At 34.6% G+C, this 27,578-nt stretch overlaps 1 protein-coding gene across 1 annotated transcript; it reads right to left on the minus strand.

Annotated features, from left to right (window-relative positions):
* Positions 1-7,320: 7,320 nt before the first annotated feature.
* On the minus strand, positions 7,321-8,360 carry LOC127097354 (transcription repressor OFP16). The gene has a single exon (XM_051035849.1). The coding sequence runs from the start codon at positions 8,336-8,338 to the stop codon at positions 7,709-7,711; it is 630 nt and encodes a 209-aa protein (XP_050891806.1). The 5' UTR covers positions 8,339-8,360; the 3' UTR covers positions 7,321-7,708.
* Positions 8,361-27,578: the final 19,218 nt, after the last annotated feature.

Here is a 27,578-nt window from a genome sequence, read left to right on the forward strand (position 1 = left end):
CGAGGCAATCACATATGTTAGATCCTTATGGAGGAATATTTTCCACACATTGAGGCGATAACATATGTTGGATCCTCATAAATGAGTCATTTCCTCCCAAAGAGGCGATCACATATACTTTTTCCTCAAAAAGGAATTCTTACCTCCTTAGGGGAAATATCATCATCCCCTGGAGAGATTCCTCACCCTTAAATGGATCACACAAGGCCATAATAAGTTCAAAATATTATGAGGTAACTCATATAATGTAAATAAAACAAGGGTGTGTAAGCCTACCATTTGATTAGCCCCTGGGGGACAAAAAGGTTACAAGAGAACCCACAAAGGCATTAGAGATAACTAAAAATCTCTTTTGGGCACCTCTCCTCAAAAGCATTATCCTGGCGACTAGTTCTTCTTTAGGGAATGTCTTTCATTTCCTAGTTTCCCTTGTGTTCAAACCAGACAACCTTACTGGGAAACACCCTGATCTCTCCAAAGGGAAGGACCTCCTCCTCGTCCACCAAATGGTCGCCACAAACCACCTCGAACAAATCCATTTGGCTTATATCCAACCCAGGGTGGGGGAAAGCTATTTTCTCCTTTGACCGCTTGTAATATGGGTCGAAGGTTTCCACTAATTCACTCTTGAATGCTAACAACTCCTCTTCCAATTTCTTCAAGGAATTGAGCCCCCCACCAAGAGACCCCTTTAACCTTTTTTTTAGGTGGCAAGAGCTCATGCCTCTAGCATCACCTGTTTGAGCAAACACTTTAAATCTTCCTTTTCTTTTAGAAGGGTCTTATTTATTCCAGGCTTGAGGAGACACTTCTCTTAGCCATAGAGAGCTTGGATTTTAGTTTTCCAACGACTTGGATATGATTTTCTTGTTGAACTTGCTCCATCAAAAGGCCTTTTAGAAAGTGATTTTATGCCAAGCTGGATAACTCAAGAGTTGACATGTTATGAAGGGCCTTTTAGTCAATGAGGAAGTCCTCAAGAAAAGGGAGGCGAGCTTCGGTGAACTTAATGGAACCAAATGCAGGATCACTCCATAGAGCGGGTTACTAGGGGGGGGGGGAATGGGAATTCTCCCTTTGTATCCCTTATATCTTACCTTCTTCAGAGGTCTTCATCTACCCATCCTTTCGAACTTGATAATGACTCTCACCCTACTTTTTGGATCTTAGGTGGGAAACAAGTTTCAAGGACATAATCCTCGACATACCTTTTTCCCTCAATTGTCATTAGACCACTTGGAAATCTCTTATGGCTATCTTTCTATTGGATTTCAACCTTCTTCCAAGCCATACACTTCTTCCTTTCAGCCAAAGGATTTTATACATTTTCTCTACAAGAAAAGACATAAGATAGTTAAAGTCACCCAAGTACTTGTCTATCTTGGTATCTACTCCCCGATCTAGAGTGATCAAGGAGCGAAAACTCATGACTTCAAGTCATTCAACACTTGAAACACCTCTTACTCAACTAAGGTAAGGTAATCAAATTCAAAGAGAATGATGATCTTAGGATCTCTTGTCCATGACAGTTGGAAGCGAGGAGCACCGTTCGTCCCAACCATGCTTATAGAGGCACAGTCTCGCCGTCCAACCCTCAAGAAACTTGTATTTCTAATTTTTGTAGGGTTTTCATCGGGGCTTGAACAATTACCTCCCTGATAAGTGCTTGCTACTTTTTGGGAGCCTAAGATCTAGGCATATGAATTTCTTATAAATACCTCAACCCTAGGATTGAAAAGACATTCAATTCATTATGCAAAGCATCACATACATAATTTCCCCCATCTCTCCGCTAGCAAACTCTAACACCACAACATCCCTAAAACCCACTGGCCCCTCTTAATCACCATAGATCGTGTTATAATATACTTTTAGTAATTACAAAAATCGACACATCTTTTATAACAATTTTTTTTTTTAGGATAGAAAGAGTATGTTTTAATTCAATTATTTTAAAAAAAAATTTAATAAAAATCTGGAGGAGTAATAATTAATATGGTCAAACTACACTAAAATAATTTATTTTACTAAGACACTACCATTGAAGTGGAATCTCACTAAATTTCTTAAAAGTCTAAAATTAGGTTAAACCAATCAACTTCAACTTTAGGTTAGAAGTACTAGTACTATTAACTTCTTTAGTTTTTTACTTTAACCATAGCTAAGAATAACTTTCTTGAGCCTAGAGCTAATTAACTTGTTGAGAATTAGTCCATGTCTATCCCTTTATGTATGAGTTGTATTAATTATTTAATACCCACCATTGTACCTTGCTACCATAAGAGGAGAAACCCAACCTTGTTGCAAGTTTGTTTGCTATTTGCAGAATCTCTCTTCCAACATTCAAAGGACCACACACGCATCACCAACAAACACAAGGACAATAACCGAACTCTGTTTGTCACCCACGATCTCCACCAAAAACGTCATACAATAAATTCCAAGAAAATAAAAAATAAACAATAATAAACCCAGAAATTAGTACTATAACTGAAAACAAACAGCATTATTTACACTACAACAATTATACTAGTTTATAATAAAACAAAACAACATCGAAACACCACAATAATGTCCTTCTCCAACGCATACATACATACCCCATTGGTTTTGCTACCTTTGTCTTTTGTTTGTCATCAAAATACATATCGTGTTCCCATAGCCAAAACCCAACGCTATTTCATTACCAAACAATGGATTATGTTGGGAAAGGTAACACAAAAACAAACGCCTAAAACAAGGTCGGCAGATAAATGATTATCCCTGGATCAAACTTTCCCACTATAATAACTATATAACAATAAAAATGGAACAACAAGTATATCTCCTGTTTAAAATGAATAATAACACAATGATTATTACAACTCTCACCAACAAATATGGTGGATAAACTCTCTTTTGGATATGTATCTCAAAAAAGGCTTTTCACTCTCTGATATTAGAAAATGAAATAAAATGAAGTATTTATAATGAATATGCATGCTACAATGGTTGGCTATAATATCAAGAGAAAATTTCTCTTTCTTCCATCCATAAGTTCACCAAAAAATACTCACGTACTTTCAATTCTATTTTCTATAATTGTTAATGTTTCTCCTTCTTTCTCTCTCCAACTAAAGAGGAATTCCTTTCAATCTCCCCCTTCCGATTTAGGTGAAGGGCTCCATCAATCCAGCAGCTCTCCTGCAGAACTCGTACTTGTCCTTGGGTAAGGACTTGGTCATCATATCTGAGCAATTGTCATCAGTATGGATTTTCTCAAGCTGCAGTTGCTTGGAATCCAACATATCACGTATCCAGTGATATCTCACATCAATATGCTTTGACCTTGAGTGAAAACTTGAATTCTTGCTTAAGTGGATTGCGCTCTGACTATCACAATGCACGACATACTTCTGTTGTTCTTGTCCTAATTCATGCAAGAACTGCTTCATCCATAACATTTCCTTGCAAGCTTCTGTTGTTGCAATGAACTCTGCCTCTGTGGTAGACAAAGCAACACACTTTTGTAGCTTTGACTGCCATGATACAGCTCCCCCTGAAAATGTAATCAAGAATCCAGAAGTTGATTTCCTAGAATCAATATCTCCCGCCATATCTGCATCTGTATAGCCAATTAGTTCAGGTTCTCTACTTCCAAAACACAAACTCATTTTGGAAGTTCCTCTTAGATATCGCAAGATCCACTTCACAGCATTCCAATGCTCCTTTCCTGGATTTGCCAAGAATCTACTAACAACACCAACCGCGTGTGTTATATCTGCTCGTGTACATACCATTGCATACATCAAGCTTCCAACAGCTGAGGCATATGGCACTTTTCTCATATCCCGCCTTTCAATTTCATTTAACGGACTCTGCTTTGAACTAAGACAAAAATGACTAGCAAGTGGAGTAGCAACTGGATTTGCCTTTTCCATGTGGAACCGCTCCAACACCTTCTCGATATATTTTTCTTGTGATAGCCACAACTTCCGTTCCTTCCGATCACGACGGATGGACATACCAAGAATATATTTTGCAGGTCCCAAGTCTTTCATTGAAAAATACTTCTTCATTTCATTCTTCAATGTGCTTATCTTCTCACTATTTTGTCCTACGATCAACATATCATCAACATACAAGAGTAATATGATGAACTCACCATCATCAAATCTCTTCACAAACACACAATGATCAGAATTAGTTCTTCGGTATCCATGATCAATCATGAATGCATCAAACTTCTTGTACCATTGACGTGGTGCCTGCTTAAGTCCGTATAAACTCTTTTTCAGCTGACATACCAAGTTTTCTTTACCTTTGACTTTGAATCCCTCTGGCTGCTCCATGTAAATTTCTTCTTCTAAATCACCATGAAGAAATGCAGTCTTCACATCTAGTTGTTCCACTTCTAGATTAAGACTAGCAGCCAAACCAAGCACTACCCGGATTGATGACATCTTAACCACGGGTGAAAAAATCTCTTCAAAGTCAATGCCTTTCTTTTGACTAAATCCTTTCACGACTAACCTCGCCTTGTATCTAGGTCGTGAGTTATTCTCATCAGACTTTAACTTGTACACCCATTTATTTTTGAGTGCCCTTTTACCTTTCGGTAAATCTACCAACTTATAAGTCATGTTCTCATGCAAGGATTGCATTTCTTCCTGCATGGCTTTCAACCACTCTCCTTTGTGGTTATCCATCATGGCTTCTTCATAAGACTCTGGTTCTCCCCCATCAGTAAGTAACACAAATTCTGTTTCAGGATATTTGGTTTGCGGTTTTGGAATCCTGGATGACCTTCTTAATTGGGGCTCTTCAACCATATCTTCATTTTCATCATCAACTGCTATTTCTTCAGCTGGATCATTATCAACTGGAGGTTCATTCTCTGCATCTCCAATATCTTCTATTTCTTCTCCCTCGTAATCTTCCAAAGGAGGAGTCATATCTAAGTTGATTGGATGTTCTTCAGAAATAACAGGCTTAACTCCCTTCTGAATATCTTCAATATTCTGGTCTTCTAAGAAGATAACATCTCTGCTTCTGATAATCTTTTTCTCTACAGGATCCCATAACCTGTACCCGAATGCTTCATTACCATATCCCAAGAAGATGCATTCCTTCGACTTCGAGTCGAGTTTCGATCTCTCATCTTTTGGAATATGAACAAACGCTCTACAACCGAACACCTTCAAATGGTTGTAGGATACATCTTTACATGTCCAAAAACTATTTGGAACATCACCGTTCAATGGAGCTGAAGGGGATAGGTTGATTAAATCAACTGCAGTCATCAGAGCCTCACCCCAAAAACTCTTGGGTAACTTAGCATGAGATAACATTGTTCTCACTCTTTCAACAATAGTCCTGTTCATTCTCTCAGCCACTCCATTGTGCTGAGGCGTCTTCGGGACAGATCTTTCATGCCGAATTCCATTACTAATACAATAATGTTTGAAATCTCCCATAAACTCTCCTCCATTGTCAGTGCGAACACATTTTAACTTCTTTCCAGTTTCTCGCTCAACGCTAGCATGGAACTGTTTGAATACTACAAACACCTGATCTTTTGTTTTGAGTGGATACACCCAAACCTTCCTGGAGTGGTCATCAATAAAGGTAACAAAATACCTTGCACCTCCATGAGTACTAGTGCTCATTGGACCACAAACATCAGAATGCACCAAATCTAAAACATTTGGTCTTCTTTGTGGAGCCTTATATTGAAATGAAGCTCTATGTTGCTTTCCAGCCAAACAATGTGTACATGGCTTAAGCGACATTTCCAATCCTTTCATACCGGCCAAAATACCTCTTTTGGCTAGGATTTGAAGTCCCTTCTCACTCATATGTCCGAGCCGTTTATGCCATAGCTCGACCGAGGAGTCTTCTTTGAGAGCATTAACACACCCATTATTGACTTTGGCTTCTATCACATAAAGGGTGTTTTCTTTCTTGCCTCGGGCTATTACCAAGGAACTTTTTGACAACTTCCATTTCCTATCTCCGAACACACTAGTATAACCTTCTTCGTCTAGAAGTCCGGTTGATATTAGATTGAGACGCATGTCAGGAACATGTCTCACATCTTTCAACGTTACGCGAAAACCGCTGTTTGTTTCTAGGCAAACATCACCTTTGCCCACAATCTTGGATTTATCATCATTCCCCATCTTCACACAGCCAAAATCACCGCTTGTATAGGAATAAAAGAAATCCCTTTGTGAGGTTACATGGAATGATGCACCAGAATCCACAATCCAACATGTATCTTGTGATGTCAAATTAACATGATCGTCATCACCAACAAAGATTACCTCATTGCCTTGAAAGATGGTAGCGGCTCTGTTACTCGCATCACCATTTTCTTGTTGCTCTCTTTTGAGCTTTCTACATTCTTTCTTCATGTGACCTTTCTCGTGACAATAAAAACATTCTATGTCTTTTCTTGTCCACGACCTACCCCTGAACTTATCTCCAGAATTTCCCCTTGACTTGTCTCTAGTATTGAACTTCTTGTGGATACTTCTTCCACGATACTCAGTAACAAGCGCCTCAGACTCAGTCGTCAATCCTTGTTCCTTCCTTCTAGATTCTTCATTGAACATGCTATCTTTTACTATGTCCAATGTTAGAACACCTTGTGGTGCTGAGTTACTCAATGAAACCACAAGCGTATCCCAACTATCAGGCAAGGAACTTAGTAATAATAATGCTTGCAATTCATCTTCAAGCACCATCTTCATATTGGTGAGTTGATTTATCAATCTTTGAAAATCGCTCAAGTGTTCAGAAACACTCCTAGTTTCTCTATACTTGAGGTTCACCAATCTTCGAATAGTAGAGGCTTTATTCTGGGCTGTCTTTCTCTCGTACAAAGCTTCTAGTTTCTTCCATAATGTGTACGCAACTGTTTCTTGCGCAACATGATGAAAAACGCTTTGATCGATCCATTGTCGAATTTGTCCGACAGTTTTCCTGTTCATGATATTTCAGTCTTCATCAGACTTTCCGGTAGGCTTCGTCCCCTCATTTTGCAAAGGTTGATACAACTCTTTGCAATAGAGTATGTCTTCCATTCTGGGTTTCCAAATGGAGTAATTTGAAGAAGTTAACTTGATCATTGTTGATGATCCCACAGAGGTTGACTCGTCCATTGTAATAATAAAAGTTAAAATGTGTGGTGAGCCGAAGCTCTGATACCACTTGTTGGGAAAGGTAACACAAAAACAAACGCCTAAAACAAGGTCGGCAGATAAATGATTATCCCTGGATCAAACTTTCCCACTATAATAACTATATAACAATAAAAATGGAACAACAAGTATATCTCCTGTTTAAAATGAATAATAACACAATGATTATTACAACTCTCACCAACAAATATGGTGGATAAACTCTCTTTTGGATATGTATCTCAAAAAAGGCTTTTCACTCTCTGATATTAGAAAATGAAATAAAATGAAGTATTTATAATGAATATGCATGCTACAATGGTTGGCTATAATATCAAGAGAAAATTTCTCTTTCTTCCATCCATAAGTTCACCAAAAAATACTCACGTACTTTCAATTCTATTTTCTATAATTGTTAATGTTTCTCCTTCTTTCTCTCTCCAACTAAAGAGGAATTCCTTTCAGATTATTCTTAACACCAATAACTAAAATTATTCTAAACTAAAAAAAAGGTGAGCGCGGTAACTGCATAAGAAACTAGCATTTCAGAGTCTGTTATTGTTGTTATTCCGAGAAGGTGGTGAAGGTGGCGGCAAAGAGGAGAATGATGAAGAGGAGGAGGAAGATAAAAGGTCGATAAGGAGTTGAGTGAAAGCTCGAACAATATATTTGTGAGTGTGTGTAGGATTAAGAGCAAGGTAACATAAGAGAAGCTCATGAAGATAATCCCAATCGTTAGTAACATCGAACACTTGTTGTTGAGATTGAACCATTTCATGCATAGAACGGAGGAAATCGACGTAAGGGTTTACAGAGTATTTTGCCACCCTTTTCACGCTACCTTCCATTGGTATCAACGAGTTGTAGGATGGAGTGTTGTTGGGGGGAGACTCTGATTCTGTGATGGAGTTGGAGCTGCCGGGGGAGGAGAAGAAGAATCGTTGGGATGCGAAGACGGAGGCGAAGTCGGGGGATGGAAGTTCAGTGGTGTCATCGGAGATATGGTCTTCGGGTTCGGGTTCGTGGTGGTGGGTGAAGGTTGTGTTGAAATGGAAGGTATAAAGTGGTGATGGTGATGGAGTAGTGGTTTGTTGTGAGTGAGGTTGGGAGAGAACTGTGGGGTATTTGAGCTTGAAAAAACAGAGGTGGAGTTGTTTGGAAAATAGACTTGGCATCTTTGCATAATAAGTGAGTGAGTTAGAGAAAACATGTAGATTTAGTGGTTGTGTTGTGTGAGTTATATTATATATAGGCAGTATGGGTTAGATTGTAGTAGTTTTTATCCCCAAACAAGTTTGTAGTAGTATCTTTCAACTTTTGTCTAATACAATCTTTGTATAAATTATTACAATGTTTATTACAATTTTTATATAGTGTTATTTTCTAAATTTTGAATGTTATTAAACAATGACTTATAGATTTTGTTTTTTATTTTGGAGTTTTTTGGGTTAAATTATTGAGTTGTGATTATGTTTTTTTTATAAAAAAAATTGGGTGTTTCTCTTCAAATAGTGGTATTAAAGTTGTCATAAGAGGGGGTGGATGTGGTTGTATTGGATTCTCGTATTTAGAGTCTTCTTGACGGAGTAGTCAAGAGGCATATTTTATTGGTTGTTATAATGGTGCACAAAAATAATAATATTTGAGGGGAAGATTGTTGAGGTGTAGGTGATTAATTTCAGAACGACTATACACGAGATAAATATTGAATTATAAGAGTAATGATTAATATTATAAATGCTATGAAGTTTTGAATGGAAATATAATATCAAGGTTGCTTGTTGATCTCATATTGTTTAATTCTTGTATTAAGAGTTTTTTTCATCTATGTGCTGATTATGTCATGATTTTTAGAGAGATCATATTGATTTTGATAATGATTCTGATGTTCGGTAGAATTATGATAATTTATCATGTGCTTCATCTAGTTGATCTCTAGTGATGTTATTTTAAGTGTCTTTGATAATGGTGTTCATCTTGAAGCAATCTTAAGTCTCATCAGAGAGAAGATTAAAGGTTGAAGTGCTAAAGTCAAAGATAAGTAGCAATGAATTTGAAGCTTCAAAGTTGTGAAAGATATGAATTATGAAAGCTCGCCCGGTGGGTTGTGCGCTTAGCGCAGGGTCTGAGTGGCCATAATAATGTAAAATGGTGGAGTAACTCATAAATTACTAAGGCAACTCTCACACAATCAAAAAATATTTGTTTGCCCAGTTGATTACAAACTCAAATAATCAATTATGGGTGAAAAATATATTAAATAATAAATTATTCAATATGCCTAGTCCATTATCTCAATTGTAACGCCTCATAAACGATTATTAGGGTTGATAGTAATTAGTAACGACATAATTTGAAAATTTTCCATTTTTGAACTACATAATCGATTAATGGACACACATAAGCGATTATGAGCATTATAAATCCCATGGATTGTTTTTCGTTTTGTGCCACACTTTCCCTTATATGAGGAGGGCACCTCCTCACCATTTCTCACATCAAAATTCGATTTTAAATCATTCTTCTCTCTTTAAACCTCTCTCTATTATATTCCTTCTTTCACTAAGTTTTTCCTTTGCCTTTGTAAGTGAAATACATTTGTGAGGCTTTAGTTGTACTTGTTTAAACTATTTTATCAAGAGTTTAACTCTCTGGAAGTCTCTATTAATTGGTTATGGAGGTTGTCCGACAATACCTCTGTTTGGTTTCTGAGGTTATCCAATTAAAATCTCGTCCTTGGTTCGTCAAACTAGTCTATGTGCGGTGAACAAAGATAATGAAGATGATTAGACAAAATATGATTAAGAAAAGGTGCAACACAGTTTGAAAGCAAAAATGATCATCATTATTGCTCTCAATCTTTGTGATTTCTTGTGTGTTTCTCACTGTGAAACCACTAAAGAAATATGGGTCACCCACATAGTTACCCATGAAGGTACTATTTAGGTAAATAGGCCAAGGTTGAACACATTGACCAATGAGTATGAGCTCTTTGGGATGAAACCTGAAGAGAACGTTTATGACATACAAAAGTGATTCACTCATATCGTGAGTCACATGAGAACTCTTGGAAAGACTTTTCAAAATGAGGACTTGGTTGTAAAAATCCTTAGAGCCCTAAATTGCAACTGAAAATGAAAAGTCGTCGCGATTTCTGAAATTAGGGATTTGTCAAGCATACGGATGACAACTCTGTTTGGTAAATTGCAAGAACATGAGATGGAATTAAAAAGACTCGATGATGATAAAGAGGAAGATAAGAAGAAGAAGATTCTAGATCTTCAGGTTTAAAAAGAGAAGGTTTTTGACTTCTCCGAGGAAATGTCATTGATATTAAAGAACTTCAAGAGATTCATGAAACATGTATTAACTTGAAATTTCTAGCTATTGAAAAGTCAACAAAAAATGATATTGGCTACGTTGAAATACTAAGTGTCAAATCTTAAATTAAAAGCTTCGACACGTTGACTATCTAGACCTAGTGGTTTGATTAAGCTTAAAGGTGGAGTCGAGGTCAAGAAAGGTTTTGAGGAGTCTCAGGAACAAATCCATATGACTAGGATCACTCTCTGTTTCAAAAATGTTCAAAATCTTGAAAGAGTCACATGGTAACTATTCGACACGACTTTGAAGTCGACACTTATTAAGTGTTAAAGACTTAGGATATTTTCAAGTCCAAGGACTATGTGATGTAGATTTTTTTTAGCATTTTGGGATTGATTGAAGGCTCTCGATAAGGGCAACCAAGGTGTTCAAAAAACGGTTATCAACATAGTTATAAACATGATTATTTGGTTTTTCAACTGTTTTTTCTATGATTACGCATGGAAGCAAGTTAGATCAAAGTAGCCCACAAAGTAGGACACACGTTGAACATGTAACCAACGATCTTTGTCGACGGTTATTTTAGGACTAATATATAAAGCAGGCCCGAGCCTTGAATTTATGGTTACAAAATGCTCATTCATTCTTTATAGAACTGAAGTACTCATGTTATCGAGCGAAATAATTTGTGAGAAATGTGTGTCTGCGTCAACTCTTTAGATTCTCTGAAAAAATCCTTTGTATTTCAAACATTTACAATTAATTTCATTTACTTAATTTACTTTATTTATTACTTTTTATCTTTATCCAAAGTTTATTGTTTACATCCAATTGGTTTATTTTTCAAGCATTTTAATTCCATATCACACACTTTTCATTGTATCTTTTCTTTACACAAATTGTCTTTGAGAATTTTCGACTTAATCTTTTAAGTGAACTAAACACGTGATTGCTTACCAAAAACACCAGTAAAAAAATTGATACACTCAGTTGGACCCTTTGTGTAGAAAAGTTTAATTTTTTCAAAAAAGTTGTGTTCTTTTTGTCCAATTTTTATTCTTCGTTCATGAAATGGCTTCAGCGCCGAGTGTGTATGCGTCTGAGGAGTGGAAAGACTCTCCTTGAAATGCCACGTCCACCGTCTATAAACCTTCCCCCTCCCCAGAACAATTCTCCGAACTCGAAAGAGCAACCAGTCAGATCGACGATTGGTCATGTAGGAACTTCATCTTCTATTAGAGAAATTCCTACTATTATAAGCCAAAAAACAACTTCGGTTGTATCACCAGAAATGGTGGTATTCTTACTCATAGGGCTACGTAAAATATGATAGGAGACCAAAGACCTGATTTCCTCTTGAGTTTTATGTTACCTCAAAGTGGTAGAGAGCAACCTTATGGAATGCCAACTACTATCATCGTAATCCTACACCCCAGTGCATCTACCTATGCAGTTAATGCAATGGCTATTGCATCCGATACTAACCCATAATTAGCATCGGGGTCTGCTGTGAACAACCTTGGTTGAATGGCACAACATCCAAGAGATTTAGGATATATTCCTCCAAGTATGCCACCCTTAACCAATAATTATCTTTATTCTGTAAGACAACAAATGGATAAGAGTAATCACGAAATGGTTAACATGCTTACACACCAAATATGCATAGTGTTCAATCCTCTAATTCATAACACTAATCATAGTTACCAGCAATTGGCATAAAAAATGGGCCGAATTGCTGACTTCTTTGGCGCTCCTCAAGCGCCTATTCAACAAGTGCCTAATAACTAGATACCACAATAAGCAATACCTATCGAAACACCCATACCCAACATATTCGAAGGTAATGCAAGCCAAAATGGCCTTGAGGTAATGTTGGTGCATAGAAACCAAGATGTTGACCAAGTAGTTAAAAATGTCCAGCAAAATAATTTTGGGGGGAAGAACAATATAACTAATGTGGTTGAACAAATTTTAGCCCTGGATGGCCTAAATGCTGGTCTGCATAGGCCAAAATTTGTCTCTGCATTATTTGATTATGTATTGCATATTGAATTACCAAGGGATTAGAAGATCCCTAATCAAGGTTCAATTAAAGTTCTAAAGTCAAATATAATTTAACAAGGAACTTGAAGCTTTAAAGTTACAAAAGAGACGAAGTCTGAAAGCTTGATTGGTCGGTCGTGCGCTTAGCGTAGTGTCTAAGTGACTATATTATTGTAAAATTATGAATTAACTCATATGTTTCTAAGACAACTCTAATCACAAAAATATTTTTGAGAACCCTCTATTTTGATAAAATCACCTAAACATTTTTTTTTCATATAGCTAGTTGATTACAAACTCACATAATCAATTATGAGTGAAAAATACACTGAATAATCGTTTATCCAATATGCCTAGTTGATTATCTCAATTGAAATGCCTCGTAATTGATTATTAGAATTGATAATCGATTAGTAACGACGGAATTTAAAAACTTTCCATTTTGAACTACATAATTGATTATTGGATACACAACCGATTATGAGCATTAAAAAGCTCATGAATCTTTTTCATTTTTAAGCTACATTTTCTCCTTTATAATGAGGACATTTCCTTAGTATTTCTCACACCATAATTCAAATTTAAATCATCTCTCACACACCCACACATTTACTCCCCTTTTTTCCTTTCATTTTTAGCTGCTATCTCTATTTTTAACTATACTAACTCAAACTTTTATTTTTAATAGTCAATCTTAAAGTATTTACGAGTTTTAAATACCACAATTCATTCATCCTCTTCTCTTACGTATGAAGTCACTTTGTTCAACAAATTATAAAGTTAATGTAAGTATAACTCATACTTGAGGGAAAGTCGGTTGATGTGTGAGTCGTTAGTCCTACACCTCTATTATGAACATGTGAATTGTTTGATTATAGATAGGTGACTAATATTCTCAATTCCATTTAAATTTTTGGATGAAATAGGGTCAAAGTCTCCTGTTGATTATGGATCATTGTCTCATTGTTATACCTAACACCTTTTTATCTCCACTAAGAATTAGATTATACCAAGGAAAGTGATGAATGAATATTGCTATCACTTACTATTTATGTGTAAAAGTACTTTTGACGCGTCTAGTTTAACAAAAGCTAACTTTCAGTTCCATTATTTTTAAAATTAAGTTTATGATTTTTTTTTGTTGCAATATTTGGTTTTTTATTTATTTTATATTTCCACCATTTTCAATAACAGGGAAATAAGTAGAACAACTTTTAACTTCCACAACTCAACCTTATAAACACTCACAAGTTGTGTAAGTTCTCCTTCCTTAGTAAAACTTAATGATATTTTGTTCAATTTACAATCATATTCATATGGACACTTAACACATTTGCACTTTTGTTTAACTATTCTCCTATTTGATAATCCAAGTATTTTAAGTCTCTATAAAATGTTTATCTAAAATGAGTCACTTAAAGAGTGCATGACAAAGATAAAAAGAAAACATATAAATTACACGATGTTGATAGTAAAGTGGTAATCTTGTATGAGACAAAAGAAGAGGCTAGTGTTAATTTGTCACACTATTTAACATATTGGATGTATACTAATTAACTTTAGTCGAGTCCCAACACCAAAATGCAGTAGCAAATTTTATTTCAGTCCTTTTTCTATGATGTAGGATAACTTTTTTTTGCTTTGAAGCATACCTATAGGCTATAGTTAATACTACTCTTTAATATACAGACAGGGTGAGACAGACACACTCACACACGCATATTTGGACCAAAAGTGAAAATGATCCCTAGTCCTACATAGGACTTATAACACATGTGGGTGGTCCCAGTAAACGAGTAAGGGACATATTCCTGATTCAGGGTAGTTTGAATGGTTTTCTTTATGTAAGTGTGGCATTGCTATTTTAATTTCACATGTATTCATTTGGATTGAAGATTTGTTGAAATAGATTTAAATGAATTGATGGTTAAACGACTTATTTATGTTGATAATCTTTTCATAATTAATCTTAACTATTAGATAATCTTCCTAAGCAGATCAGGGGAGATCCCAAACACAATAAAAAATAGGTGTTTGGGAGGATTGTTATAAACAAACTTAAATTGATATAATGGATTATAAAGTTACCTTTATCAACAATCATAATATCGTAACGGACTGATGATTATCGTTTGACGCTTGGATATTGTAACGGCGAAATGCTATTATGTGCGCCTTTTAGAATCCGAGATGAGTCAATCCTAGCTAAGTAAGCCATTCCGAACATATCAAAATTCGGGATGTACATACTCTATAATACTTACACCGATTGTACACATCGTTCGAAAACGTGTCTCTGAGAACTCTATGACATGTGCTCCTATTTGTCTCATATGTAGCAACTGGATAATCGTTATCTTTTTCAAGTACCCGACACACCAGACTTTCACCTCTCGACCCTAACGACTTATATATAACTCGACTTTGAGATTTTCGGGATGTACATAAGCCCTTCGATCACGAGATCAATAGGATGAAATGTTCAGACAGAGAATCTCATAATTCTTTCTTCTTGAATGAGTTGTACTTCCATCCAGTTTGGTTTAATCCTGCGGTCGTCTCGTGTCCCGCTGACGTGTGATAATGGATTTTTAAGAGTAATGATAATGCATGTCTTGTCAGATCTCCTATCTCTCCTTGTCATGATGATTTTTATGGGGAAGTCAATCTCCATCACAACTCTAGTTTGACAGGGTTTCCAAATCGTTTTAAGACATAGAGAAGTCGAAGAGTCCCAATGAGACCTTGTCCAACTGCCATCGTAGAACCCAATATGTTCTAGACATAGAAAAATCAGAGAGCCCCAATGGGATCTTGCCAATTGTCGTCGTAGAACCCGTGTTTACTGGTGAATTTGGTAAACAAAACAAGTTTTTATTAATACTTAAGGGATCAAACTCGAAAATATACCAGAACATATTTGTGTTAATTATGACCTTTGAGTATATTGCAATTGAAATTGAAACGTAATGTTTGAGATGATAATTGGGACTTGACTAAAATCGAAATGTAAAAGTTTTGAAAGTAAAGTGGCTGAAATCGAAACGTAAAGACTTGAAAATTAAATGACTGAAAGTAACTTAAATGCAAGAATGACTTGAATGTAAAATACTTGAAATTTATAAATGTGGAGCGCATATGTACATTTTCTCACTCATTTATCAACAACACATGTACTTTGAGTCTGTAGGATGTTTAGTATTATTGCGGACCCCTACAACATAAGAAAGCATATGGTTATATACTAGTATAAAATAGATGCCTACAACGGTCGACTAAACACATCGTGCCACGTTTCGCCTCCATGCAAACCTTGTCCTCAACAGATTTCCACGTGTCTCTGTATAATCACCTGGTTTTATCCAACTCTGAATCATTCGACTAAAATATAACCAACCCAAATATTGAAAATTTCACTAAGTCCAAAACTCCACAACTACCTCTTGATCTTTGACTAGGATTCGACTGGGAATTGCCAAGCCCTCTTTCGGAAGATAGAAGTCATCAGATCGACCTACGGTCTTGATTGACCATATTCAACTTCGCATCTCACCATGGCATGTCCTTGAGTCTTACATACCATTAAAATCTATGTCAAATACTAAGGTAACAAATTTCCGCCCAAAATGTCATGTTTCGATTTAGATCAGAAAAAAGAATGTGGCATTTTTAGTGTATTTTTGACATTGTTTCAACTTCTCCGATGACATCATCGTCATCATTACCACTTTCCCGCGTGTTGTGATTTTCCATAAGATATTTTTCAGAATCTCATCATTACTCCTAGTTTCTAGGAGAACATGAATGTGCATGTTATCACCAACTGTTCCACTCACACCAATGCTGCTACTACGTAATATACGAAAATGATCCATTATCTCCACGCGTATGCCATGTGCCCGATTCTGAACATAATTGAGACTCTATAGATACCCAACTCCATTTTCCTTCTCATCTTCTTCGTTCACGTATCTCCTTGATTCTCTCTTGCACAGAAAAGCCCTTTCACTTTCTCTTACAAAAAGCTACTAACTTCAACAATGGAAGCCAAAACCTCAACCCCAAGTTTGACACTGGGAAAAATCCTTTGGCATTCACGATTTTGCTAGAAGATAGTGAACAAGGCAGAGATTTCGTACATGAACCACCATTGTCAAAGGACAAAATCTCCAACTGGGCGAACCAATTACTTATCCCTTTTTCTTTATCTAGCAAACTCCTTACATTCTTAGGGCCTTATCCGACTGCAAAATCACATGCTGGGAAAGTTAATAACTTATTTCCATGCTACCTAGTTACAATACCCTCAGCATTCGAAGAATGCGCTCTCGATCTATCTTTTATGGACAAAACTGCACGTATTTTTTGATATGTGCCTCCGATCCAAAGCAAAGAGTACCTCTCTTGGCTCGACAAAGTTCATCCCCAACGAAAGAAACAATGGCAAGAATTGGGTATTTATGGCATGATAAAAAATCTAGGACTGGCCCTAGATACAATCTAACCATGTTGTTAGTGTCGATCTTTTTCTGGGAAGGTTCGACTAATACTTTCCAATTTCCTTGTGGCATGTTAACACCAACTTTATTCGATATGACAGCCATCACAGGGCTAACCCCTCTAGGAGAGAACTTTACTCCGACTCTAGAAACAACCAATGAATTCACTATCAAATTATTTAGTTTCAAGAACTTTCATTGATAATCACGATAAGACAACTGCAGAAGTCTCCGACCAGGAGCATATTTCGTTTTTAACCCTTTGGATTCCCTACTACGTTTTCTGCTCTAGTTGCTTACAAGTAGCTAAGAAATTTGTATCTTTAGCTATTAAACTTCATGGGGGTCAAAAGATCTCATTAAGAAAACTCCTCTTGGAAAACCTCTATCAGTCACTTGGAGAAACTTCCTACAAGCTAAAACATGTTCCTGAGACCAATAAATCATACCTATTTTCTGGTCCCTTATGGCTTCTACAACTCTGGATAAACGCCACATTTGAGCCCAAACTTCATATAACCAAATATTTAGCTTTGATAAAACAGACGAACTGCAGTGCCATCAAAGGAACAAGGCTTGCTCTAACTATTCCTTATGATACCCCATCACAAATTACATTTATGAAATATATAGAATTGTTCGTGGAGTCGACCTGAGTCGACCACCTTTGTTTCAACCATGGATCCTTTCGTGGACCGATGCGTTGGTCCATGATCAATATATTTTGATGCACATTCTTCTACTATTGTACATATGCAAATCTATAGTTTATTCTATTATTTTTACTATTTTAGTGTGTTTTTATATTTAAGTTTAATTTTGCCTTTATTTTATTTTCGTACTTTATTTTCAGCATAAACAAGTATTTGATACCTTCTTACTATGAAGACTATAACTTGAGATACGAGAATTGGATTGATGCATTCTAATATGTGTTGAAAAACTAAGAGAATAAGCTATAAGTTTTATATTGAAGTAAAAAGGAGATTCGGAGTGAAGAAGGGTAGAATAATTCGTTGAAGTTCCATACTTAATTAAAATAGTTAGTTTGGATCATTTTTTTGTAATTTTCGGGTCAGATCCCATAAGGGCCCGAATTTCCCTTTTGTTTTATAAGCGTTTTTGCTGCCACAGTAACGATATTCTACATTCACGAAAAATAGTATGCTTTATACGAACCTATGAATAACTAACGCTCTCGGGTTAATCTATTGTAATCGCGCCTCCATCATACTTTGAGGTTTTCATATTTCCCCGTTAAATCTATTTTCCTTTTAATTCTTATCTTTGTTAATCAAATGCTTAATTCGATTTCTGTTAGGTTTGATTGATTGATTTCGATAATTGTATGTTCCTTTACCTTAAATCATATTTTCTTAATTCATGTTTGTGTTATCGAGATTGTTTAATTCGTGATTGTTTAAACCCGTCTGCTTAATTCGGAAATTAGGAATTTATATGAGTCTTTTCTCTTATAAATCCAACTTTTCCACTTCTAGTCAATGTGAGTGGGGAAATGGAATTCTAGTATAAAATGAGACTAGTGATGTGAATGACTCACACTTGTGGAGAAGACGGTTGAATTCACACTTAAATTTTATTTATTCCATAAACACCCATAATTTATAAAATAAACAAAAGTGTTATGTTTTTATAAAAATTACATATATTTTTTAACACTTTTGTTTATATATTAAATTTTTTATGTTTATTTATTTTTTTAAAGAAAAAATTTTCCCCCTTAAATGATGGAGCCCCGTTCATTTATGTGGTCACTGTTACCATATTTCCCCCTTAAATTATTGTTTTTTTACATTAAAAAAATCCAAATAATATATTAAAAAATGAAAGACACAACTATTAAATATAATGTGCTTTTAAAATAGGTTCAAAACAAATATTCACTATAAAGAGACAAAGTAAGACATAAAAGGAAAAATATTAATTACTCAATAGTCCATCAAGAAATGAAATGAAATCGAAACATGGCTATGGACTTTTGGCCTCTAGCCACCACCAAGAACTAATTTTGATATCTTGAATCATACACACTAGCCTTGACTCTTTATTGTTGAAAGTCTGTAATATTCTTTCCTTCTAGATAACTTGAAAACACTTACGAATCTTCTTACTAAAAGAATGAGAGCCACAAAAAGAGATAACTTTGGTGGTTTAATTTTGTTTCAAATTAACTCTTTGATCAGAACAATATCATGTTCTTCTCCATAGATCAAGATATAATATACAACTTGCATCGAGTATCCAACTTCACTATATATCAGGGATCCACTCCCAACGGTTATAAACATTATCCTAAAAAACAATATTAATAAACAAAGAACGGAACTTTGACACCAGTTCCTACTCCCACGCAAAGGGTCTACTCCATTACCTCCAACCAAGACCCTCAACCTCATAACCTAATCTTCTCATCTTCGCCACATTAGTATTTCTATCATTAGACAACTCAAAAACACGGTAAAACCTAACAATAAGACTACTTCCTTTTAACCAAGGATCCTTCCAAAAGGACGCCTTTTTCCTATTATCCATCGAACGATACATATGTTCATCTAACCACCAACCCAAATTCACCCCCACCATTCTCTAATTCTAGAGAAATCACTTCACCCCACTCCCTACTACCCTATTCTTTAATGCAACCTCCTTCAACCTCAAATTTTGTTTCTAGAACTTTATACCATAACCCTTCACGATAAACATGCAACTTCTCCTACCACTTATCCTTCAAGGCTTGATTAAACCCCCAAACCCTCTAAAACCTTAGCCCACCTATTTCCATATCCAATCGCACTTTGTCCTAATCAATCAAGTGGGTCTTCTTGTGTCCTCATATACCCCCATAAGAAAGTCTTAAATAAGGATTCAATATATGAAATAATACTTGAAGGAGTCTAGAAGAATGAGGGGGGAAATCAACACGTGTCAACACATATTTGATGAGTACAAGACAACCTCCTATAAACAGATTTGTACTTTTCCGTTTTGATAACTTAATCTTAATTCTCTCTAGCATGGAATTCCAAAACATTCTTCGACGAGGATTATGTTGAGAACAAGTGTGAGTTGTGTGGAGAAACAAATGTGAGTTCTAAGTCTCACATTGCTTAAAAAAATGGAGATTAAGCATTTTATAAGTAAGATTACTCATACACTTGTCACCTTGTTTAGGTGAGTCTTTCACCTTTAGGTGAGTGTTTGATCCAATTTGTATGCTTCCCCCTCATGATGACTCATCAGGGGTATCAGAGCTCGATTCGAGTAAGGGACCAGCTCCTTGTGTCGAAACTCTTCCTGACATGGTGGTCAGGTGGCGTATTCCGTTGAAGTGTCCATGACGAGTAAGAGTCTCTATCAATGACGGTACAAACGTGTGGACGAATGAGCTTCCGCTTAAGGGTGCGCATAGTGGATGGACTCACACTTGAGGGAGTGATTGTTGAGAATATGTGTGAGTTGTGTGGAGAAACAAGTGTGAGTTCTAAGTCCCATACACCTATCACCTTAAGATTTTAGGTGAATATATGGTGTCTCTCTCACTTGTTTGGGTAAGTCTTTGACCTTTAGGTGAGTGATTGACCCAATGTGTATGATTCTCCCTCATGATGACCCATCAATACCAATTGTTGGGGAAAATAACAAAAGAAACAAATTTCTACCCACGTGGAAGCATACCCACAAAAAGGAAAAAAAACAAAAAAATTCAAAAACAAAATTCACAAATTCATTATTCAACTTCAAATCTTTACAAAACAAAATTACAAACTCTCTCATTAAATTACAAAGGAGAAAATTACAAACCCTCTAAACTGCAAATTTTGAATGGAAAAATTGTAAACTTTTTCTCAATTACAATTTTTGAACGAAAAAATTGTAACCCCTATCTCAATTATAATTTTTGAACGGAAAAATTGTAAACCATCTCTAAATTATAATTTTTGGATAGAAAAATTGCAAACCCTCTCAACAAATTATTTTTGAACGAAAAAATACTAAACCCTCTCAACAAACTATTTTTTGATAGAAAAATATAAAACCTTCTCTAGACACACAACTATCCAAATCCACATTACACCCAAAAAAAATTAGATCTTGTTGTTGTTTAAAAAAGTAAAACTAATTATATCTATTTATATAAATACTTAAATTTTATTCTCTTCTTACTATCTGATGTGAGACTTGGATGAATATACTATTTGACCAAACAAATCCTCACTTCTTCCAAAGTCTCACATATCTTCACTTTTTCTTCAACTTCATCTTCAAATTGATCATTATAATTATAATGTTTAGCCACATTTATAATTATTACTCTTCAATATTTTTTCTCTTCTTCCTCTCTTGATCAGAATAATTATTACTCTTCCTTCCTCCCTTGCTTAGAACCTTAGATCTGATATCAGTTATTGGATCATCATGAGGGGAAAGCATACACATTAGGTCAAACACTAACCTAAAGGTCAAAGACTCATCCAAACAAGTGAGAGAGACACCACATATTTACTCAAAACCTTAAGGTGATATGTGTATGAGTTCTCTTAATCTTCACTTTTCTAAATAATATGAGACTTAAAACTCATACTTATTATCAATATAGTATCGCAAATTATGATAGTGACATAAAGAAGTAAAATATAGTCAATTTTACGATTAAGAAGCATAGAAGCTTTGCCGCCTTAGGAATCTGCGACATTGACACTTTTATGAAAATTAACTTTCAATATCAAGAGCATTTCAAAAAGAATCAAAATCACATTGAAAAATCTAATATTTTTCCACCGTAAATCGCAGGTGTAAAATTCTAAAACCGGAGTTCTTGCCAATCTTATAGCCGGTAAAAAGACCGGAGTTCTTGCCAATCTTATGTTCAAACATTTAACCTAAGATTTAATTCTTCTCCCGCTATGAGAAACAAAAATGGTGAAAGTAGGTCATGTGAGACCTCTCTCCCTCACAAATTCTTCAAAAGAACTTTTGTTGACTAGAACTAATGTTGAAGCATAACAAATACACTCCATAAATCAATACCTTCAGGTCGTTGTAAATCTCCTCTCTCCCATTATAACGTCTAATTAATTTTTTTGTTAACTATTATTATCTTTAATAACTTAAAGTTAATATAATTATATCTCTTAAAATAATTTTCAAAATAACATAAATATTAGCCAAAAATAAAATCAAAATTTTAAAACTATATAAGAATAATCCTCACATTTATATACTCCAAAGAAAACTATTCCTAAAAGTAGCAGTGTTTGTCTAAAAAAATAATATAAATCTAATAAAATTGAAACAAACACCTCTATTTATTTCGATAGAGTAGTTATTTTGGATATTACTGAAAATGATTTTGTCTTCAGTTAGATCCTCTATTCACTAAAATATGAAAATCTAGCGTATCACTTACTCAATCATAAATTATTTTGCAAACATGTCCAAACAAAAAGCATATAATTTCAAGTTTGGGCAGGATTTGACACGGTGACCTAACCATCTCCACTGATAAATTAAGCAATTCCAAGATGGTGACAGGAAAAAAAATCATACCCAATTATGAGGAAATGCTAAATTGGCTTACATGATTCAGCATCAGTTTGTTACACATATAATAAAATAATATTTATTTGACTTATATATGATTCTTAAAAAAATAATTAGATATTTTAATTTTAATTATAAATTTAATACGTATCATTTACCAAAATATCATTATTAATTATAGTTAATAGGAGTATAGTAGAGAAAAAAACAGTAAATATTGCATTGATATTATAAAACGACAATTATATTGAAACAAACAAAATATGTAAATTAGACATTTTTTATGAGATGAAGAGAATAATTAGTTACATTTTTTATCTTTTATTTTATCCATAGGTTTGGATAAATTTTTTGAGGGGGTAAAACAGGAGAGTCTTCATATAGCGGTGGATGAATTCAAACCTTTTTTTTGGGGGGAACTTTTTTAAACTTGTGTATATGACCGGGACAAAATACCTAATAACCTTAAACCTAAACAATTTTGGTATCTCTCTCATACTTTTGCACTAAAAATTAATCATGTTTTCATTTTCTAAATGACAAATTTCATGAAAGCATGACAGATAATCATATATAAACATATTGCGGAACTTTATAGATAAAAAAATAAGTTAAAAAATAAATATTGTTGGAATTAAAACGAAATCCTGATGTGGAATTACATCAAATCTATGGAGAATTTTGAATCAATCTTGATGAATAAGAATCAATCTTTCTGATTGATTACATCTCGTGTTCTTTACTTTTCACTCAAGTGAATCAACCAACCTTGGTTATAAGACGATTCTGCTGCACAATTGATAATGAAAGAAGAAAGGAAAGGGTGAATTGGAGAAAACAGGGAAATTATGGTTTCAAAGAAAAAAGGAAGAAGAAGAGTTGTAAATTATGTAGTGAAACTTCTACTCTTTACTTTGCAATTTGCAATCATTACTACAAATAATGCTTTTAACGTTGCATGCGAAAGAAAAATAACCTCGACTACCGAGACGACGTAACGAATGGTGACATGAAACGATGTCACTTAACACCTCGATTAATGAAAAATCGAGGGATAAAGTTATCTGATCATGGGTCCGAACCATGGCATCTTCATTTTTATTATTTACAAAAACAACACCTCATACCTCTCGATTTATCCACAAAACCGAGGGGTAAGATATATTGTATTTTTTTAATTAAAACTTGTTACATTGTTTACACAAAATATTAATAAAATATTTTGTTTACAAACTACCATGTTTACCCAGAATATTACATTGTTTACACATAATATTAAAATAAAAATTAATTAGTCCATGAAGATCATATGTTAGATCTTTGAATCCTTCATCTGTTTGCACCAATTCTCATCATTATGATTCTTCAGAATTGGGAGACTCACCAAAAAATGCCAATTTAGATAATTCATTGCGATATACTTCCCAAGAATCACACAATCAATGCTCTAGATACCATATGTTGGAATTAAAACAAATTCCTGATGTAGAATTACACCAAACCTATTGAGAATTCTGAATGAATATTGATGAACAAGAATCAATATTTCTGATTGATTACACCTGTTGCTCTTCACTTTTTACTCAAGTAAATCAGTCAACCTTGGTTGCAAGACGATTCTGCTACACAATTGATAATGAAAGAAGAAAGGAAAATATGAATTGGGGAAGTAAGGGAAATTAGGGTTTCAACGAAAAGGGGAGGAAGAAAAGTTATAAATTCTGCAGAGAAACTTCTGTTCTTTACTCTGCAATCTGCAATATTATTCACACATACTCTACTTTACAATAATATGGTACCTCCCTATTTATAGGCTGAGATTGCTTGCACGCCAAGTAATCTTCAACTAACCTAACTAACTCAGCTAAAATAAACAAATAAAGCTAACCCAAAATTAAGTCGAGATAGAATTCTTCGACATTTCAACAACTCCTTGTTTATGGCGAGCAACATGCTCTGACACAAGGAATTACTTTCTCAACAAATATATCATTGATATTTTTATGAAAAAATATAAAGTGGGGCCAAAACTATTAAAATTTAAAAAAGAAGATTAATTTTGTGAATCAGATAAAATTGGGAAACTAAAACTGTAATTTAGCCATAAAAAATTTTAAAATATATTTTTAAATGAGAGTTTTTAAGAAAAATATTCAAATTAATTATTTGTTTAAATAGTTTGCTATAATAAATTTTTTAAAAATATTTTATTATTTTAGTATGATTTTCTAAATGATAATTTTTTTAAAAATAAAAAGTTATTTTGAGCAAGTTATTAAAAAACATTATTTTTAAGAGATGGTTTTTTTAAAATGTGGTTTTGATTATGTTAAAATTTTAATAATGAATATTGGGAATGGATTCGGTAACTTTACCATAACTTTGTAACTTTAGTTAAAAAAGATGAATGAAAACATAATTAATGTATATTATTGATGTGAGAGAATAAATTGATAACTAAAGTTTAAAATAGTTTTTATTATTTTTGCGTAAGCTCTCATAAAAAATATATTTTTTAAAATATAAAATTAAAATCATTTTTAAAAATTCAATTTCAATTAAGTTTGATTTTCTAAAAACTACTACTATTTATGATAGAATTCATATATGAAAAAAAAGTAATAAATTCTAATAGAATTCATACATTTTATATATTATGGATATTATAGTTTTAATAAACTTTTATATTAAAATACTATTTTATATTATGGTTATTTTAATAATAAATTTAATTTAAAATATTTTGAATTTAAATAAGACAATTCAAATTCACATAACAAAAAACTGCTACAAAATTAGTAACCAGTACTTACACATCACATTATTAAAATTCTCTTTTCCTCGTTGATCTTCTAAAATTCTCTTAAATTTGGATTTCAGTAACGAGAGTTTCTGTTCTTTCTGTTTCTGCAGAATTTGATTTTTCAAAGCTGTAATCGGTTACAACTTTTACATAATCGATTACAGGCTGCTGCAGCTCCCTGATTTCGTCAACAATGATGTCTCGGCTGATCACAATCCTCTTCTTTTCTGCATCAAACAACTTGTAACCAGCGATAGAGTGATACCCTACAAGTATCATCACTTCTCCCTTATCATCCAGCTTCTTTCTAAGTTATCCCGGAACATGTCGACACATTACGGAACCAAAAAATCTCAAATGGTTCATATTCAGTTTGAATCTCGACCACGCTTCCTCTGATGTTACATTCTAAAGCTTCTTTGTATGACATCTATTCAACAAATAGGGAGTTGTGTATACCGCTTCTCCATATAACTCTTTAGGCAAGTTCTTCCCCTTTAACATGCTTCTCTCCATGATCGATCGATTCTTCTTTTCGACAACACCATTTTGCTGCGGTGTATAAGGTGATACTACCTCATACAATATCCCTTATTGATGACAAAACCTCTCAAAGTCTTTTGAGACATATTCACCTCCACCATCTGTTTCGAGCACTGAGTTTGTGACCACTTTGCCTCTCAATCATGGACTTGAACTTCTTAAACACTTCAAATACATCATCATTTCTCTTGATTAGGTATGTCCATAACTTTCTACTTTAATCATCGATAAATATGACAAAATATCTATTGCCACCAATGGAATCTACTTGCATCAATCCACACACATCCAAATACACCACCTTAAGGTGATTCTTGGTTCTACAACCTGCATCCTTACTGAATTTACCCTTATATTGCTTCTCTTGCACACATTCTTCATAAATTCCAGTCGGTATGTTGATTGATGGCAACCCCGTTACCTTTCAATTCTTTTGTAAGTCTTTGAGATCTCAAAAATTGAGATTCCCAAGACGACAGTGTCATATCCACTATTCTCTACTTGTTGTTGTAGTTGGACATCTATGGTCCAAAAACTTTATCTCAATCTTGAAGGTTCTATTGGTAGTCATAGGCGTTTTAAGGACAAAAACTCCTTTTGCATCCATAACGCATAACCCATTATTTTCCATGTGAATCCTGTACCCCTTCTCAAGCAATTGGTCAATGCTTAGAAGGTTACATTTGATTCATGTAATGTACAATACATCTTTGATCAAGGAATGTCCACCATCCCTTCTCAATCTCATGATCAAAACATCATTGATCCCATCGGTTGCTAGAGTGGTGTCATCCGTGAACTTTACTTTATTCTTCATGGCACGATTGATTTAACAAACTAATCCTTCCTCTCTGTCATATAAGTAGAACAACCCGAGTCTAAGTACCATTCCTCGCTGCACTGAACTTCTTTCGTACTTATCATGGCATTTTCGTCTGCATGTAACTGGCTAACCATATCATGTAACCGATTACATCCTGTTTTTGCAGGATTCCCAGAATTGCTACTGATGTTGTCCCATTGTCTGCTGCTACTGCGATTTCCTTTCGTGATCATGTTCAAGAGTGTATTCTCTTCATCAAACTCTTATCTTGGAACCTTGGCTTCATCTTCTTAAGGTTCCTTCTTGTTTGCATTTCACTCTCTTGCAAAATGATTGTACCTTTGACACTTAAAACACTACTCTTTGATTTTGTCAAACCTCTTCTTTTCACCTCTAAAGTTGTCTTGACTATCATTTTTATCGCAGCTGCTCTCACCCCTTTGACAAGTCGAATTCTTGGAATTTTGGGACTCTCTTCCACCAAAATTCTGAAAATTCCCTTTACTATTCATGGATCATTTTCCTTACGATCTCTTGTCATTCTCATTGGAACGAGCTTGTAAAGTGATCTCTGCTTTTTCCTTATCAGAGTTTCTCTCTTCCATCCTTTGCTCATGAGCCTCAAGAGAGCTTTGCAACTCCTCTTTGCTCATTGTCACAAGATCCTTCTATTCCTCAATCTCCACAACTACATTGTCAAATATTGGTGTTAAAGAACACAAGATTTTCGCGATAACATACTGCTCTGTTACTGTTTCTCCACATGACTTCACTTGATTCACCAACTGAGTGATCCTCGTTGTAAAATCATTGAT

The sequence above is a fragment of the Lathyrus oleraceus genome, chromosome 6, assembly GCF_024323335.1.
Source record: "Lathyrus oleraceus cultivar Zhongwan6 chromosome 6, CAAS_Psat_ZW6_1.0, whole genome shotgun sequence".
Lineage (NCBI taxonomy): Eukaryota > Viridiplantae > Streptophyta > Magnoliopsida > Fabales > Fabaceae > Lathyrus > Lathyrus oleraceus.